The sequence below is a fragment of the Salvelinus fontinalis genome, chromosome 8 (assembly GCF_029448725.1).
Source record: "Salvelinus fontinalis isolate EN_2023a chromosome 8, ASM2944872v1, whole genome shotgun sequence".
Lineage (NCBI taxonomy): Eukaryota > Metazoa > Chordata > Actinopteri > Salmoniformes > Salmonidae > Salvelinus > Salvelinus fontinalis.
The window spans coordinates 2,521,334-2,538,606 of NC_074672.1; the positions used below are offsets into that span (position 1 = coordinate 2,521,334).

General features: G+C 42.7%; 1 protein-coding gene across 2 annotated transcripts in view; it reads left to right on the plus strand.

Annotated features, from left to right (window-relative positions):
* The window catches only part of LOC129860366 (MAGUK p55 subfamily member 2-like), a 104,172-nt gene extending 87,211 nt beyond the window's left edge, over positions 1–16,961 (plus strand). For both annotated transcript variants that reach the window (XM_055930711.1, XM_055930710.1), the window contains 5 exons: positions 4,227–4,295; positions 4,503–4,664; positions 4,917–5,119; positions 5,541–5,669; positions 9,010–16,961. In XM_055930711.1, the coding sequence (XP_055786686.1) occupies positions 4,227–4,295; positions 4,503–4,664; positions 4,917–5,119; positions 5,541–5,669; positions 9,010–9,186 (740 nt within the window). In that variant the 3' untranslated portion in view covers positions 9,187–16,961. The remainder of the gene's footprint in view (positions 1–4,226; positions 4,296–4,502; positions 4,665–4,916; positions 5,120–5,540; positions 5,670–9,009) is intronic.
* The last annotated feature ends 312 nt before the right edge of the window (positions 16,962–17,273 follow it).

Genomic DNA, 17,273 nt, shown 5'->3' on the forward strand with positions numbered 1-17,273 from the left:
ATATATACATACACATACCTATATAGACATACATACTTTTTTAAAGAATATACCTTTATTATTATTCCCCGCAACCCTACCACCGCTTCCCCAATTGGAGTAAACTAATAAACACTTCTGCTTTTACCTTCAATTTATTTACATTTAAGTCATTTAGCAGACGCTCTTATCCAGAGCGACTTACAAATTGGTGCATTCACCTTATGAATCCAGTGGAACAACCACTTTACAATAGTGCATCTAACTCTTTTAAGGGGGGGGGGGGGGGGGGGGGTTAGAAGGATAACTTTATCCTATCCTAGGTATTCCTTAAAGAGGTGGGGTTTCAGGTGTCTCCGGAAGGTGGTGATTGACTCCGCTGACCTGGCATCGTGAGGGAGTTTGTTCCACCATTGGGGTGCCAGAGCAGCGAACAGTTTTGACTGGGCTGAGCGGGAACTGTACTTCCTCAGAGGTAGGGAGGCGAGCAGGCCAGAGGTGGATGAACGCAGTGCCCTTGTTTGGGTGTAGGGCCTGATCAGAGCCTGAAGGTACGGAGGTGCCGTTCCCCTCACAGCTCCGTAGGCAAGCACCATGGTCTTGTAGCGGATGCGAGCTTCAACTGGAAGCCAGTGGAGAGAGCGGAGGAGCGGGGTGACGTGAGAGAACTTGGGAAAGTTGAACACCAGACGGGCTGCGGCGTTCTGAATGAGTTGTAGGGGTTTAATGGCACAGGCAGGGAGCCCAGCCAACAGCGAGTTGCAGTAATCCAGACGGGAGATGACAAGTGCCTGGATTAGGACCTGCGCCGCTTCCTGCGTGAGGCAGGGTCGTACTCTGCGAATGTTGTAGAGCATGAACCTACAGGAACGGGTCACCGCCTTGATGTTAGTTGAGAACGACAGGGTGTTGTCCAGGATCACGCCAAGGTTCTTAGCACTCTGGGAGGAGGACACAATGGAGTTGTCAACCGTGATGGCGAGATCATGGAACGGGCAGTCCTTCCCCGGGAGGAAGAGCAGCTCCGTCTTGCCGAGGTTCAGCTTGAGGTGGTGATCCGTCATCCACACTGATATGTCTGCCAGACATGCAGAGATGCGATTCACCACCTGGTTATCAGAGGGGGGAAAGGAGAAGATTAATTGTGTGTCGTCTGCATAGCAATGATAGGAGAGACCATGTGAGGATATGACAGAGCCAAGTGACTTGGTGTATAGCGAGAATAGGAGAGGGCCTAGAACAGAGCCCTGGGGGACACCAGTGGTGAGAGCACGTGGTGCGGAGACAGATTCTCGCCACGCCACCTGGTAGGAGCGACCTGTCAGGTAGGACGCAATCCAAGCGTGGGCCGCGCCGGAGATGCCCAGCTCGGAGAGGGTGGAGAGGAGGATCTGATGGTTCACAGTATCAAAGGCAGCCGATAGGTCTAGAAGGATGAGAGCAGAGGAGAGAGAGTTAGCTTTAGCAGTGCGGAGCGCCTCCGTGACACAGAGAAGAGCAGTCTCAGTTGAATGACTAGTCTTGAAACCTGACTGATTTGGATCAAGAAGGTCATTCTGAGAGAGATAGCAGGAGAGCTGGCCAAGGACGGCACGTTCAAGAGTTTTGGAGAGAAAAGAAAGAAGGGATACTGGTCTGTAGTTGTTGACATCGGAGGGATCGAGTGTAGGTTTTTTCAGAAGGGGTGCAACTCTCGCTCTCTTGAAGACGGAAGGGACGTAGCCAGCGGTCAAGGATGAGTTGATGAGCGAGATGAGGTAAGGGAGAAGGTCTCCGGAAATGGTCTGGAGAAGAGAGGAGGGGATAGAGTCAAGCGGGCAGGTTGTTGGGCGGCCGGCCGTCACAAGACGCGAGATTTCATCTGGAGAGAGAGGGGAGAAAGAGGTCAAAGCACAGGGTAGGGCAGTGTGAGCAGAACCAGCGGTGTCGTTTGACTTAGCAAACGAGGATCGGATGTCATCGACCTTCTTTTCAAAATGGTTGACGAAGTCATCAGTAGAGAGGGAGGAGGGGGGAGGAGGGGGAGGAGGATTCAGGAGGGAGGAGAAGGTGGCAAAGAGCTTCCTAGGGTTAGAGGCAGATGCTTGGAATTTAGAGTGGTAGAAATTGGCTTTAGCAGCAGAGACAGAAGAGGAGAAGGTAGAGAGGAGGGAGTGAAAGGATGCCAGGTCCGCAGGGAGGCGAGTTTTCCTACATTTCCGCTCGGCTGCCCGGAGCCCTGTTCTGTGAGCTCGCAATGAGTCGTCGAGCCACAAATTATGCATTTATACATCTTATACCTATTTTACAGACACAGACTACTTTATAATAGTTCTCTCTTGTTTGTTCTTAGTCCAGAAGTGTTTATTAGTTTACTCCAATTAGGGGATCGGCGGTAGGGTTTGCGGGGAATAATAATAAAGGTATATTCTTTAAAAAAAGTATGTATGTTTATATAGGTATGTGTATGTATACAGTATGCATGCGTGTATGGATATATATATCTACCCAAAAAATATGGGGGATTGGAAATGATGCAGACAATTACATTGGAAGCAACATTCTTTCCGCAATATTAAGCTGATCCACCCCTTAATATTTTTTTATTTTTTTTAAAGCAGCAGACTTAGAAAGACATGACTCAGAAAGGCAGGTTGTTCCTTATTAAGCTCATTCTAGACAGGAGGTGCCAGGTCACATTCATACTGTAGTGTTTTCTTTCTGTCTGTAGCACACTAGCACAGGTGGTAGGTGGTGAGTCCCCCACTCCGCCTGCAGCCCTGCCTGCAGCCACATGCTCTTCACTTCAGTAGAGGGAGGTGGCAGTCAGGCAGTCCACTAAGGCACTAAGACTGTCCTTGGAACTGTAGGAGACAAATATGGGACACTTGTGGGGGATATTCGGCCAAAACTATTGGCACTTTTGCACTTTTTTCAAATATGCACAATTTCTTCCAGAAAACGTTTTTTTTTTTTTGTCAATGTCATTTATGTTTATTTTCTGATTTAAATGGATATATTAAGTTCTGAATAAAAACAAAGGTTATGCAATATTAACAGTGAAATAAAGAATTGTGGAGACCAAATACTTTGTTAAATTTCAACTTATTTTTAGGGAAAATTGTGAGTTACTTGAAAAAAGTACAAGTGTGCAATTTTTTGGGGCCACGACTGTATATAAAATGCCTATCCCAAGCTACTTATAGTCAACACATGTATTGATTGTATCAAGTCAATGTAAGAATAAAACACACAATAGCCAAGTTGCAAGCACCATGGTCCTACTGACTGAGCCCTTGGAACCAGAATTCAGTATATGATTTTAATGTGATCGAGCCATATTTAAAAAGCAGAAGTGGTCCATTCTCAAAGGTCCGGCCCTTTAATGCATTCCATCAACAAATATATAAACTGCGTCAATATCACAGTCATAATTGTATCCATGAACAAAGAGACATATCAAAAGGTTATGTCATGCTCATTGTTGTCTCTGCTTCAAACAAATGTCCTTTAAGCCCACACTGAAGAGACGACTGGGCAGTGACAGAGATTCCCAGGTGTACTGTTGTAATCAAATTGAACTGCCATCCTTTCTGTAATGCAGGGGTATTCAACCGGGAGTCTTCATTTTTTTAAATTATAGATATATATACAAAAAAAAGTTAACATTTTTTTATTTAAGTTTTCACGTATATCACTAGAAACAGCAGAATAAACACATTTTAAATTACTTATCTACAGTAGATAAGCTTTCTTGGCTTGAACATACATTTTTGCCAACACATAGCTAAACTTTGTTTATACAGCTAAACAGCTGGAGTTACCTTTCTAGCTAATAGGCTATGTTAGAGTTACACTTCCTCTAACAAATCCAATGTGGGGAGGTCAAAATAATTAAAAACAATCTACTAAATCCATTCATTATAAAATGTTGATTAGTCCTCCTTGCCATTATCTGTCACCTAATGATAAGACGTGGGATTTTTTTTATTTTTTTGCAAATATATGAAGGGGGTCCCTGGGTCGCTGTTTGCCTGGGAGGGGGTTTCTGGGTAACATTGAAGGCCCCTGCTGTAATGCATTGGCATACTCCCCTCTGGTGGTACAGGCTCCATATTGCAGACTTGATTTACGATACAGAACAGCAACATTGTAAAAGGCAACCGACCCTGCCTGGCAGGTACTGTCCATTGAATTGATAAAGACTAATTTTAAGTGGGTTGAGAAGTAGTGAATGAAGACAACATTTTGTGTGTTGCCTTTCTCAGGTCCTCTTTGTTCTGGAATGGGTGCGAAGAAGAAAAAAAAGATGATGTATCTGACAACCAAAAATGCAGGTACGTTTTCTTTGTGCCAAAATGACAATTTGTATACGTAACAATGTTTGAAACTGCTGCCATTGTATTCTTTACTTGTAAACTCTATTCGAAAAAAGTGTAAACGGTTGTCAATGTGGAATGCTATATTATGTGTGTGAATTACACTAGGTAAAGTAATACTGATAGTAATACTGATTATGTGGATATGAATATGTTCCTGTTCAGAGTTTGATCGGCACGAGCTGAGGATCTACGAGGAGGTGGCCAAGGTTTCCCCGTTTCGCCGGAAGACGTTGGTTCTGATTGGAGCACAGGGAGTGGGCCGCCGTAGTCTAAAAAACAAACTGTTGGTGTCAGACCCCCTGCGCTACGGGACCACCATCCCCTGTGAGTAGCACTACAGTAGCATTTAACACTGACAAGCCATTGACATTGACCCTCTGTGATTTGTGCCATATTAAATAAATATTTAAAAAACAATTTACAAATACAAATACTGTATTCCCATTTGTATGAGATACAAGGACTACATTTTTTTAATTCTGTGTGCGTTGCTCAGCACTGTGTTTGTCAGTTGCTATATTTTTATGTACAAAACCCAACAACAACCATCAATCTCTCTTTACTACCCTTTTCCAGTTACTTCGAGGAAGCCCAAGGTGGATGAGAAGGATGGACAGATGTATTCGTTCATGACTCGCACTGAGATGGATATGGACATTAAGAACGGACGCTTCCTGGAGCACGGCGAGTACGACGGGAACCTCTACGGCACGAAGATCACCTCCATCCATGGGGTGGTGGATGCTGGAAAGATCTGCATCCTGGATGTCAACCCACAGGTAGACTATAGCATCTGGGCATCTTTAATTCATTCATCGGTATAATACTCCAGACACATTTTCTCTGCATCAATGTCCAGAGAAGAGGTTTTAATCTTAACCTTTTTCTTTCTTTTTGAAAAGACAACAGAATTCGGTCCCCCCTTTGTATTTTATTGTTTTATTGAGATTGTTGGCTACATTACCGCCAAACTTTGGCACATAGAACAGTGACGTAAAAGGATTATTATAGAACGTTCTTATTTTTTAACCAAAGCCAAGGTTTGCATTACGGAGATGAAATGGAAGGAATGGAATTCTTTAATGAGACTCAATATTCCCAAGTGGTTCATAGCTAATTTGATTAGCTCGTTACCGCATTAGCATCTATTAATAATCTATTATTAAAACTGCTTTTGAACTATTCCATTTCTTTCTGCAGGCACTTAAGGTTCTGCGGACATCAGAGTTCCTTCCCTACGTGGTGTTTATTGAGGCTCCAGATTACGAGGTCCTCAAAGCCATGAATAAGTCTGCCAAAGAAGCCGGAGTGATGACTAAGCAGTTAACGGTGAGTCCCAGACAGACTGGACAGTTCTATCATAGCTACATCATTGTTCCAGTTAGCAGAATATGTTGTTTGAAACGCGTTGAAATGTATGACTGGTATGTTGAAAATGCATTAACCCTAGCAATTCATCATATTTAATAAGCCCATTAACACCAATTCATTTCTGACTGTGTACCACTAATCTCAGCGTAACCCCTTGTTACCGTCTCGGTCATGTCATAGTATCAGTTTGACCTGATGTACAGTCCTACATCAGCACTCCTACTCTGAGACGCTTTTTGAATGGGCACAATTATTTGTACGCAAAGTCATACTAAGTCATATTTGTCCATGATTTTATTATAATTCATTTATTTCACCTTTATTTAACCAGGTAGGCCAGTTGAGAACAAGTTGTCATTTACAACTGTGACCTGGCCAAGATAAAGGAAAGCAGTGCGACATAAACAACAACACAGAGTTACACGTGGAATAAACAAACATACAGTCAATAACACAATAGAAAAAAGTCTATATACAGTGTGTGCAAATGGTGTGAGGAGGTAAGGCAATAGTAGCAAAGTAATTACAATTTAGAAAATTAATACTGGAGTGATAGATGTGCAGATAATGATGTGCAAGTAGAAATACTGGTGTGCAAAAGAGCAAAAAGTAAATAAAAATAGTATGAGGATGAGGTAAGTAGATTGGATGGGCTATTTACAGATGGGCTGTGTACAGCTGCAGTGATCGGCAAGCTGCTCAGATAGCTGATGCTTAAAGTTAGTAAGGGAGATATAAGTCTCCAACTTCATCGATTTTTGCAATTCGTTCCAGTCATTGGCAGCAGAGAACTGGAAGGAAAGGCGGCCAAAGGGGGTGTTGGCTTTGGGAATGACCAGTGAGATATACCTGCTGGAGCGCGTGCTACACGGGTGGGTGTTGTTATAGTGACCAGTGAGCTGAGATAAGGCGGAGCTTTACCTAGCAAAGACTTATAGATGACCTGGAGCCAGTAGGTCTGGCGACGAATATGTAGCGAGGGCCAGCTGATGAGAGTATACAGGTCACAGTGGTGGGTGGTATATGGGGCTTTGGTGACAAAACGGATGGCACTGTGATAGACTGCACCCGGTTTGCTGAGTAGAGTGTTGGAGGCTATTTTGTAAATGACATCGCCGAAGTCGAGGATCGGTAGGATAGTCAGTTTTACGAGGGTATGTTTGGCAGCTTGAGTGAAGGAGACTTTGTTGTGAAATAGGAAGCCGATTCTAGATTTAATTTTGGATTGGAGATGTTTAATATGACTCTGGAAGGAGAGTTTACAGTCTAGCCAGACACCTAGGTATTTGTAGTTGTCCACATATTCTAGGTCAGAACCGTCCAGAGTAGTGATGCTATTCGGGCAGGCGGGTGCAGGCAGCGATCGGTTGAAAAGCATGCATTTAGGTTTACTAGCGTTTAAGAGCAGTTGGAGGCCACGGAATGAGTGTTGTATGGCATTGAAGCTTGTTTGGAGGTTAGTTAACACAGTGTCCAAAGAAGGGCCGGATGTATACAGAATAGTGTCGTCTGCGTAGAGGTGGATCAGGGAATCACCCGCAGCAAGAGCGACATTGTTGATATATACAGAGAAAAGAGTCAGCCCGAGAATTGAACCCTGTGGCACCCCCATAGAGACTGCCAGAGGTCCGGATAACAGGCCCTCCGATTTGACACACTGAACTCTTTCTGAGAAATAGTTGGTGAACCAGGCGAGGCAGTCATTTGAGAAACCAAGGCTATTGAGTCTGCCGATAAGAATACGGTGATTGACAGAGTCGAAAGCCTTGGCCAGGTCGATGAAGGCGGCTGCACAGTACTGTCTTTTATCGATGGTGGTTATGATATCGTTTAATTCCTTGGTGCCCCTCAGCCACGCTCGTGACCAGCTCGGAAACCGGATTGCACAGCGGAGAAGGTGCATTGGTATTCGAAATGGTCAGTGATCTGTTTGTTAACTTGGCTTTCAAAGACTTTAGAAAGGCAGGGCAGGATGGATATAGGTCTATAACAGTTTGTGTCTAGAGTGTCACCCCCTTTGAAGAGGGGGATGATCGCGGCAGCTTTCCAATCTTTAGGGATCTCGGACGATACGAAAGAGAGGTTGAACAGACTGGTAATAGGTGTTGCAACAATGGCAGCAGATAATTTTAGAAAGAGAGGGTCCAGATTGTCTAGCCCAGCTGATTTGTACGGGTCCAGGTTTTGCAGCTCTTTCAGAAAATTTGCTAACTGGATTTGGGTGAAGGAGAAGCTGGGAAGGCTCGGGCAAGTAGCTGCGGGGGGTGTGGAGCTGTTGGCCGGGGTTGGGGTAGCCAGGAGGAAAGCATGGCCAGCCGTAGAGAAATGCTTATTGAAATTCTCGATTATCGTGGATTTATCGGTGGTGACAGTGTTTCTTAGCCTCAGTGCAGTGGGCAGCTGGGAGGAGGTGCTCTTATTTTCCATGGACTTTACAGTGTCCCAAAAATTTTGGGAGTTAGAGCTACAGGATGCAAATTTCTGTTTGAAAAAGCTAGTCTTTGCTTTCCTAACTGACTGCGTGTATTGGTTCCTGACTTCCCTGAAGAGTTGCGTGTCGCGGGGACTATTCAATGCTAGTGCAGTCCGCCACAGGATGTTTTTGTGCTGGTCGAGGGCAGTCAGGTCTGGAGTGAACCAAGAGCTATATCTGTTCTTAGTTCTACATTTTTGAATGGGGCATGCTTATTTAAGATGGTGAGGAAATTACTTTTAAAGAACGACCAGGCATCCTCTACTGACAGGATGAGGTCAATATCTTTCCAGGATACCCGGGCCAGGTCGATTAGACAGGCCTGCTCGCAGAAGTGTTTTAGGGAGCGTTTGACAGTGATGAGGGGTGGTTGTTTGACCGCGGACTCATAGCGGATGCAGGCAATGAGGCAGTGATCGCTGAGATTATGATTCAAAACAGCAGAGGTGTATTTGGTGGTCAGGATAATATCTATGAGGGTGCCCATGTTTACGGATTTGGGGTTGTACCTGGTGGGTTCCTTGATAATTTGTGTGAGATTGAGGGCATCTAGCTTAGATTGTAGGACTGTCAGGGTGTTAAGCATATCCCAGTTTTGGTCACCTAACAGAACTAACTCTGAAGATAGATGGGGGGCAATCAATTTACATATGGTGTCCAGGGCACAGCTGGGAGCTGAGGGGGGTCTATGAAAGGCGGCAACAGTGAGAGACTTATTTCTGGAGAGAAACATTTTTAAAATTAGAAGCTCGAACTATTTGGGCATAGACCTCGATCATAGACCTCTATCACCACTATCATCACCATGTTGTTCCTCCCATGCAGGACTCTGAGCTGAAGAGGACATTGGATGAGAGCGAGAAGATCCAGCGTGCCTATGGACATTACTTTGACCTGAACATCATCAACGACAGCCTGGAGGGGGCCTTCTGCGGCCTGAAGACGGCACTGGAGAGACTGAGCTCAGAGCAGCAGTGGGTTCCTGTCAGCTGGGTCTTCTAAAGGCCAATCAATCAGAGGTCAGAGCTAGAGGTCAAGAGGTCAGAATAGGGGTCATAGGTCTGAGGAGTTGGCAGGTTGAGTGTGACCAATTAGGAGAGAGTAAATTGTAAAGGAGTGGAGTTTTCCTCAGCAGCGTGTGACACTATACGATGTGCAAGTTATGTCAATTTTAGTTCCGTTTCCATTGTTTTGTAGGCTAAAAATGAGCCTACAATTTGCATCATCAAAGTCACGAAAACGTGGTCATTTAAGATATATATTAAATTGTATACTCTACCATATGCTGGTTTTCAATGTATTTGATGGCCAAGAAGAAGCATGAAGCCGAAAGTGAAATCCGTTTCATTAGAACTTCAAATATTTCGGCAGCTCGCCAGGTCTACAGTAATTTTTTTTTGCATTTAAAAAAAGTAACGGCTGGCAGTGTTCATAAAAAAGAAAAGTGTAATCTAATATACAACACATCAAACAGCCTTAAGTAACGGTTTCTTACTGTGAGTTAGCTACTGCGTGATCTACAATGGCAGCCCACAGCCGGAACATGGAAGACCCTGGATAAAAATGTCTTTTAAACGCTTATTTGATAGCGAGGGACACATTCAACCCGACATATCATAAGTTTTGTTCCTTGACATTATTGATCTGCATTTGTTGATGGGGGGAAAAAAAATTGTTGGTGAAACCGAATAGTTTAGGTTTGTTTGATGAAGGGATCCAGGCTACAGTTCTTTCCACAACTTGGCATCAATAAACAGTAAAAGTATTTTTTTTAAAATATAAATCGAAATATAAATGCCAATTTGCAGGACGAAACGAGTAAGTTCTCAGCTAGAGCCTGCATGTTCCGGCATGCTGTCAAAGCAGCAGGATATGTAGTTCAAATGAGACTTTTCTACCTTTCTGCCGTGTGTCTTACTTCTTGAGCGTCAAATATTTTTTGATGATGTTATATCATATATATCTTAAATGACCTTGTTTTCCTGAATTTGATGATATAGTCTTCATTACCATTCAAAAGACCTGGGCCCGGTTTCCCAATAGTGATGTAACTTAGGCTTACGAGTGTTTTAAACATTTTTATCGTTCCTACAACCGCCGAATATGTAACATGCGTTTCCCAAAACACCACGCCGAGAGAATGCTAAATGCATCGTTGGAGCATGTGTCGATACTGATAGGGTCGAAAGAAAGGCAGTGCTGCTCTCGGATTAGTTTAGATATTTCCAAATATGGCAGCAAATATTGAGGCTGCTTATTCTAACGCTTATCCAATAATAATGCACAAAATATGGCACATCATTGCACATGTTGCTCCACATAATGACAAATAGTGAGGCCAAAATGAGCTTAGCCTAACATGAGCAAAATATGACTGATTGAACATAAAATGTATTTCAATATGATTGAAATACTGCATATAGGCCTATGTAGCCTATATTATTTCTATTTTAATGCAGCCATCTTAGTTTTCATTTGAAGCGTTGTTTGTCATTTGCTTGTTTGTAACAATTGCAAAGACATTGCCAACTTTGTATTTGTAGTCAACTTCGTTCTGAAGTTATCGGTGGTCACAGAGAGACAGATAAACATCTTAATTCTATGTTTAGCGGAGATCTCTGTACGCGTGTGTGGTTAAGATAGCACCGACCGAGGGCGCCTCGAGCTCTGATAAAACATTGCAAGTTTCTACTTTTTTTGTGTGTTTTCTACTGTTTTTCTCAAATTTTCATAATCATTTTACTTCATGCATTACTACATACACCCGGGTAGAACTATTAGAATATGAATCACTCGGTACTCACCGTCCACCCGACCTCCCTACCTGAGAGTAGGAAGCGAAGATGCCAACGGAGAGGCAGACGTGGCGGGATCTTAGTGAGATTAAGACGCTGTGCATCCCGTCCTCCATTACGGAGCATATTACTCGCCAATGTTGGGCTCTCTCTGGCAAGAGCAAAGGTGCTGGGCTCTGCTGTATGACCAACAGCACATGGTGCGATGGAGGAAACGTACATGAACTTGCGAGCTTCTGTTCCCCCTACTTGGAATAATTGGCCATCAAATGTCGGCCTTTTTAGCTACCGAGAGAGTTCTCAGGGATTATCGCCATGTCTGTGTACATCCCATCCCAAGCCAACACCAAAAAGGATCTCAAAGATCTTCATTGGACCCTGAACAAACTGGAGACCGCATTCCCGGAGGCAACGTTCATTGTTGCGGTGGAGTTTAACCTCTCTAGGGTAGGTGGGACGTTAGCGTCTCACCTCATCAACAGCCAGTGATACTGCAGGGCGCCATATTCAAAACAACAGAAATCCCATAATTTAAATTCCTCAAACATACAAGTATTTTACACCATTTTAAAGCTTCACTTGTTGTAAATCCAGCCAAAGTCTCCGATTTCAAAAAGGTTTTACGACGAAAGCACACCAAACGATTATGTAAGGTATGAGCCAAGTCACAGAAAAAGACAGCCATGTTTCCAGCTAAAGAGAGCATTAACAAAAAGCAGAAATATAGATAAAATTAATCACTAACCTTTGATAATCTTCATCAGATGACACTCATAGGACTTCATGTTACACAATACATGTATTTTATGTTCGGTAAAGTTCATATTTATATCCAAAAATCTGAGTTTAGGCAAGACGCTACTGTATCACTTGGCAAAAAGCCTGAGAAAATGCATAGCGCCACATTAATATGAATGACTATGAAAATGACTATAAAATCAAACTTTCATTAAATCACATATGAAAGATATCAAATTAAAGCTACACTGGTTGTGAATCCAGCCAACATGTCAGAATTCAAATAGGCTTTTCAGCGAAAGCATACGATGCTATTATCTGAGCATAGCACCATAGTAAACAAAAGAGAGAAAACATTTCAACCCTGCAGGAGCGACACAAAACGCAGAATAAAAATATAATTCATGCCTTACCTTTGACGAGCTTCTGTTGTTGGCACTCCAATATGTCCCATAAACATCACAAATGGTCCTTTTATCCGATTAATTCCGTCGATATATGTCCAAAATATCCATTTATTTGGCGCGTTTGATCCAGAAAAACACCGGTTCCAACTTGCTCAAAAATGACGACAAAATATATCAAAGGTTACCTTTAAACTTTGCCAAAAAATGTCAAACTACTTATGTAATACAACTTTAGGTATTTTTTTAACGTTAATAATCGATAAAATTGAAGACGGGATGATATGTGTTCAATACAGGATTAAAACGATATGTAGCATGCCTTCTGTTTGATTGAAACGCATGTCTAGGACACCAGGAGTGCCTCGACTTCAAGATGGCCGTATTTCTTCATTACACAAAGGAATAACCTCAACCTATTTCTCACGACTGTTGACATCGAGTGGAAGCCGTAGGAACTGCAAGCAAGTTGCTTAGAAATCTGGTGTCCCAATGAAAACTCATTGAAAAGACGGTGACCTCAAAAAAAAAAAATTTTGAATGGTTTGTCCTCGGGGTTTCGCCTGCTAAATAAGTTCTGTTATACTCACAGACATGATTCAAACAGTTTTATAAACTTCAGAGTGTTTTCTATCCAAATCTACTAATAATATGCATATCTTATCTCCTGGCGATGAGTAACTGGCAATTGAATTTGAGTATGTTTTTCATCCAAACGTGAAAATGCTGCCCCCTACCCTAGAGAAGTTGACAAAAGTAATTTGAGAGCTGTGCACCCAAATTATTACCAACACATCGACTGTCTATTTCATGGAAATTCTACTCTTGACCACTGCTACACACCTTTCGACACGGGTATAAGGCCCTCTCCCGTCCTCCTTTCGACAAATCCTACCATGACTCCATCTTGCTTCTCTCTGCCTACAAACAAAAACTTAAGAAGGAAGTTCCGGTGGACAGGTCTGTACAGAGTTGGACCAATCAGAATTCACGCTCCAAGACTGTTTTGATCATATGGACTGGAATATGTTCAAAATCAATGAATACGCCGACTCAGTCACCGGATTCATAAGAAAATGCATTGATGACGTGATACCAATAGTGTCTTTCAAAACGTTCCTGAATCAAAAACCGTGGATTGATAGCAGCCTTGTAGGAAAACTGAAAGAGAGCGATGCTGCTTATAAACAGGGCAAGGTTACCAGGGACAATAGTTTGGTTGAACAGTACAAATAAGACCTACTCAGATCGATCAAGATGGCAAAACACAAGTATAGGGACAAAGTGGAGGAGCAATTCAGCGGGTCAGACACAAGGCATGTGTGTCAGGTCACCAATGCCACCCTACCGGAGGTGCTAAACACCTTTTTCTCACGTTTTGAGCACAATGACCCTGAGCTGCCCAGGAGAGCCCACGATGACAACGTGGGCTACACACTCACAGTCTCCACCGAGGATGTATGGCAGATGGCATCCCTAGCCGAGCCCTCAGAGCATGTGCAGACCAGCTGGCTGTTGTGTTCTCTGACATTGTCAATCTCTCCATGGCTCAGGCCGCTATACCCACCTGCTTCAAGATGTCCACTATCATCTATCGCCCAAGAAAGGGAAAGTAACTGAACTGAATGACTACCGACCAGCAGCACTCACTTCCGTCATCATGAAGTGCTTCGAGAGGCTAGTCATAGACCATATCACCTCCCTCCCCAACACACTCGACGCTCTCCAGTTCACCTACCGCCCTGACAGATTCACAGACAACGCAATCGCCATTGTACCGCACACTTCCCTTATCCACCTGGACAAAAGCAATGCACATGTGATGACGCTGTTCATCGACTACAGCTCGTTCAATACCATAGTGCCCTATAAGCTCATTACAAAGCTCACGGCCATGGGTCTGAACTCCTCCGTATGTAACTGGGTCCTGGACATCCCACTACACCCCCTATGGACATTTCCCCCCCACACCCCCTCAACGGTTATTTACCTTACATGCTTCTCCCTGTATGGACATTTTCCCCCCATCCACCCAACTGACTTTTACTCTTCCCCCACATTCATCACTGTTGCAGTTGTTAATATGTATATTATTGATTTTAAAAAGTTGTTTTATTTATTTTCTTTAACTTGGTCCCCACACACCCTATGGTCATTGCCCCACACCACAAAATGGATTATAACATTGTGTCATTCTGATCTTTATCCGCAATATCGTCTGTAAAGATTCTAAAGACCTGCATCACGATACTAAGAGCTTTGCCGTTTGTAAAAAGACGTGTTTTGGTGTTCTTTGGACGTCCTGAAACTCAGAAAGCCAATCGCTGCTAGTGTAAGTTTCCCAAAACCAAGTGAAAATGCAAAAAAAAAGTGTCTGGACCCTTCTATAACATGCCATTTACAGTACATCACAAATTTACAGATTAGGTTCCTAAATAATGAAATTCTCCTTCAAGATGCTTTTGGGAAACCGGGCCCAGGGACATGGATACGGACGTATGACATAGGAACGCATCACTTTCATGGGGTATTGGTTGGAGGCCTGTTGTAAAGGGCCAATTCAGATGCTCCAGTGCAAGGGGTTTGCCTCATGGTAGACTGCTGCACAAATTATAGTTCCACCACAGATATGATGTCGAACTGTAATTTCTGTAAAAATTATAAGCCTAATTTATATAAAAAATATGTTAACAAAATATATATTGGGATTTGTTGTGGAGGCGTTAGAGGTGTTTTGAGGTACGTGTGAGTGATACGAGTGACAGTATATTATATAGGTTGAAGTAGGCTTATATATTTAGCAAATACTGTGCTGGAGGTCTTGGAGTATAATGAACATTGTTATACTACCAGGAGTACACTGAACATTTTTACCTTTTTTACCTACCTTTATTTATAAAAAAAAATTGGGGCCTTACCAAATCTTACAAAACTATGGACTGCAATGTTTACATTCAGTGTTTCATCTTATGGCAGATTTAAAGAATACAAAAAAGGTACCAACTGTCACTATTCTTTATATGAAATTCTGTATATTTGGTCATATGATCATACAATTGTAAATAATTGACAACTGTTGATCTTACTGTACTTATCATTATTAATGTTCTTTGTTGAAAAAATAAGAAGGCATAGCAATAGCAATACATGATCTGAGATAAATATACACGAATGCATGCATGAATGCATAGGCACACACGCAAAGACATTCACACAGCAATCAACAATGCATCCTTCTGTTGAATTTACCTGGTTGCAGCACAGCTCTATTTTCTTACTCCGAGAATGGAGTATTTTACTGTCAGCTTTCATTTCTTTGTTCTTTGTTGCCATGTTTTTATCAAATATGTAAAAAAAAAAGAAAAGAAAAAGGTTTATTGTGTGAGATGTTGGAAATATTCAGTTCGTGATCTTTGTAGCATAGGCCACAATCAGAAAGTATTAATTTAGTCCCCTAAGAAATGTTTTATATAATGTGTACTTGTTTGATTACTGTTCACACTTCGTTTTCAAAAGTTCTTAAATGTGAACTATCACTTATAGTGTCCGACTGTTTCGTGGGAAGAACATTTGTTTTGATTAACTTATTTATTTAGTTTATTATCAATGTTGGTTATACAGAGGCCAAGGATGGACAACTTGTGTTTAATTTAATGTATTTAGCCCCTTTTTCATGGTATCCAGTTGGTAGTTACAGTCTTGTCTCATCGCTCCAACTCCCGTACAGACTCAGGAGAGGCGAAGGTCGCGAGCCGTGCGTCCTCCGAAACACAACCCATCCAAGCCGCACTGCTTCTTGACACAATGCCCACTTAACACAGAAGCCAGCAGCACCAACGTGTCGAAGGAAACACCGTACACCTGGCAACCGTGTGAGCGTGCACTCCGACCGGCCCGCCACAAGAGTCGCTAGTGCGCGATGGGACAAGGACATCCCTGCCGGCCAAACCCTCCCCTAACCCGGACGACGCTGGGCCAATTGTGCACCACCCCATGGGTCTCCCGTTTGCGGCCGGCTGCGACAGAGCCTGACTCGAACCCAGAATCTGTAGTGGCACAGCTAGAACTGCAATGCAGTGCCTTAGACCACTGCGCCACTCGGTTAGGCCCCCAGATGACGGCTTTTAACAAGAAATATTTTTTCATACACTTTTTCCCGGTTGGCCGATCTACTATATTATTATATAATTATTTTAAGAGATCTCTCTGTTGCCAGGTGAAGTTGGGCAGGTCAAAACGGTTAATGTGCTCTTTTGAATGAGATCGTGTAACTCAGTGCTTTAGTGACGCTACATTAGTTATTTTTGGGGGGTAAAAAAAAGAGAGTATTTTCTAATTACAGAAACTATTTTAGTCTTGTGTGAGGTCTGTTGAAATGCTTTGGTAGAAAATCATGCAGATATAACAACAACAAAAAGAAATGGGCAGACTAACTTAAAGGGGGAATTTGCAGATCTAACAACACCAACGCGAACACCCCGGCACTGTTTTGGTCAACAGCTGAATGGGGCTGGAGAAATGTAACCACTTTCAAATTCATAGACATAGCTATGGATGCAAGGACTGACCATCCGTGAGATCAAAATAATAGTTTTAACCTAGCCCTATAAATAGTACACCAAATTCATCATATTTTATACTTTTACATTAGGATATTGTCTTTCAAATATTTACAACCTCATGTTATTGCTCACATACTGACGTGATGTGTAGTATCCAGTACATCCACATCTGACTATTAAGTTAAATGAATTAAGTGTGTACCTTTTGATAGTGGTGCAGATCACAAACAGAATGAAACAGAAAAATAAAGACTTACCTTATTGAACCAAGTAACCAACTGTCAGTGTCCATCATAGTCTGTTGTTGTGATTGGTCTCTCTCTATGTGGAGAATACAGAAAATAGCATTCTGAGGCAGGGGCTGTCACGTTCCTGACCTGTTTTTCCTTTTTCTTGTGTTTATTTAGTTGGTCAGGGCGTGAGTTGGGGTGGGTTGTCGAGGTGTTATTTTCTATGTTGGGTTGTTTGTCCTCGTCCGAGGAGGAGGATTACGACGATCGTAACAGAAACATCCACCACCAAAGGACCAAGCGGAGTGGAGAAGGGCAACAACAGCAGTGGAAGAAAACACAGGACTCGTGGACTTGGGA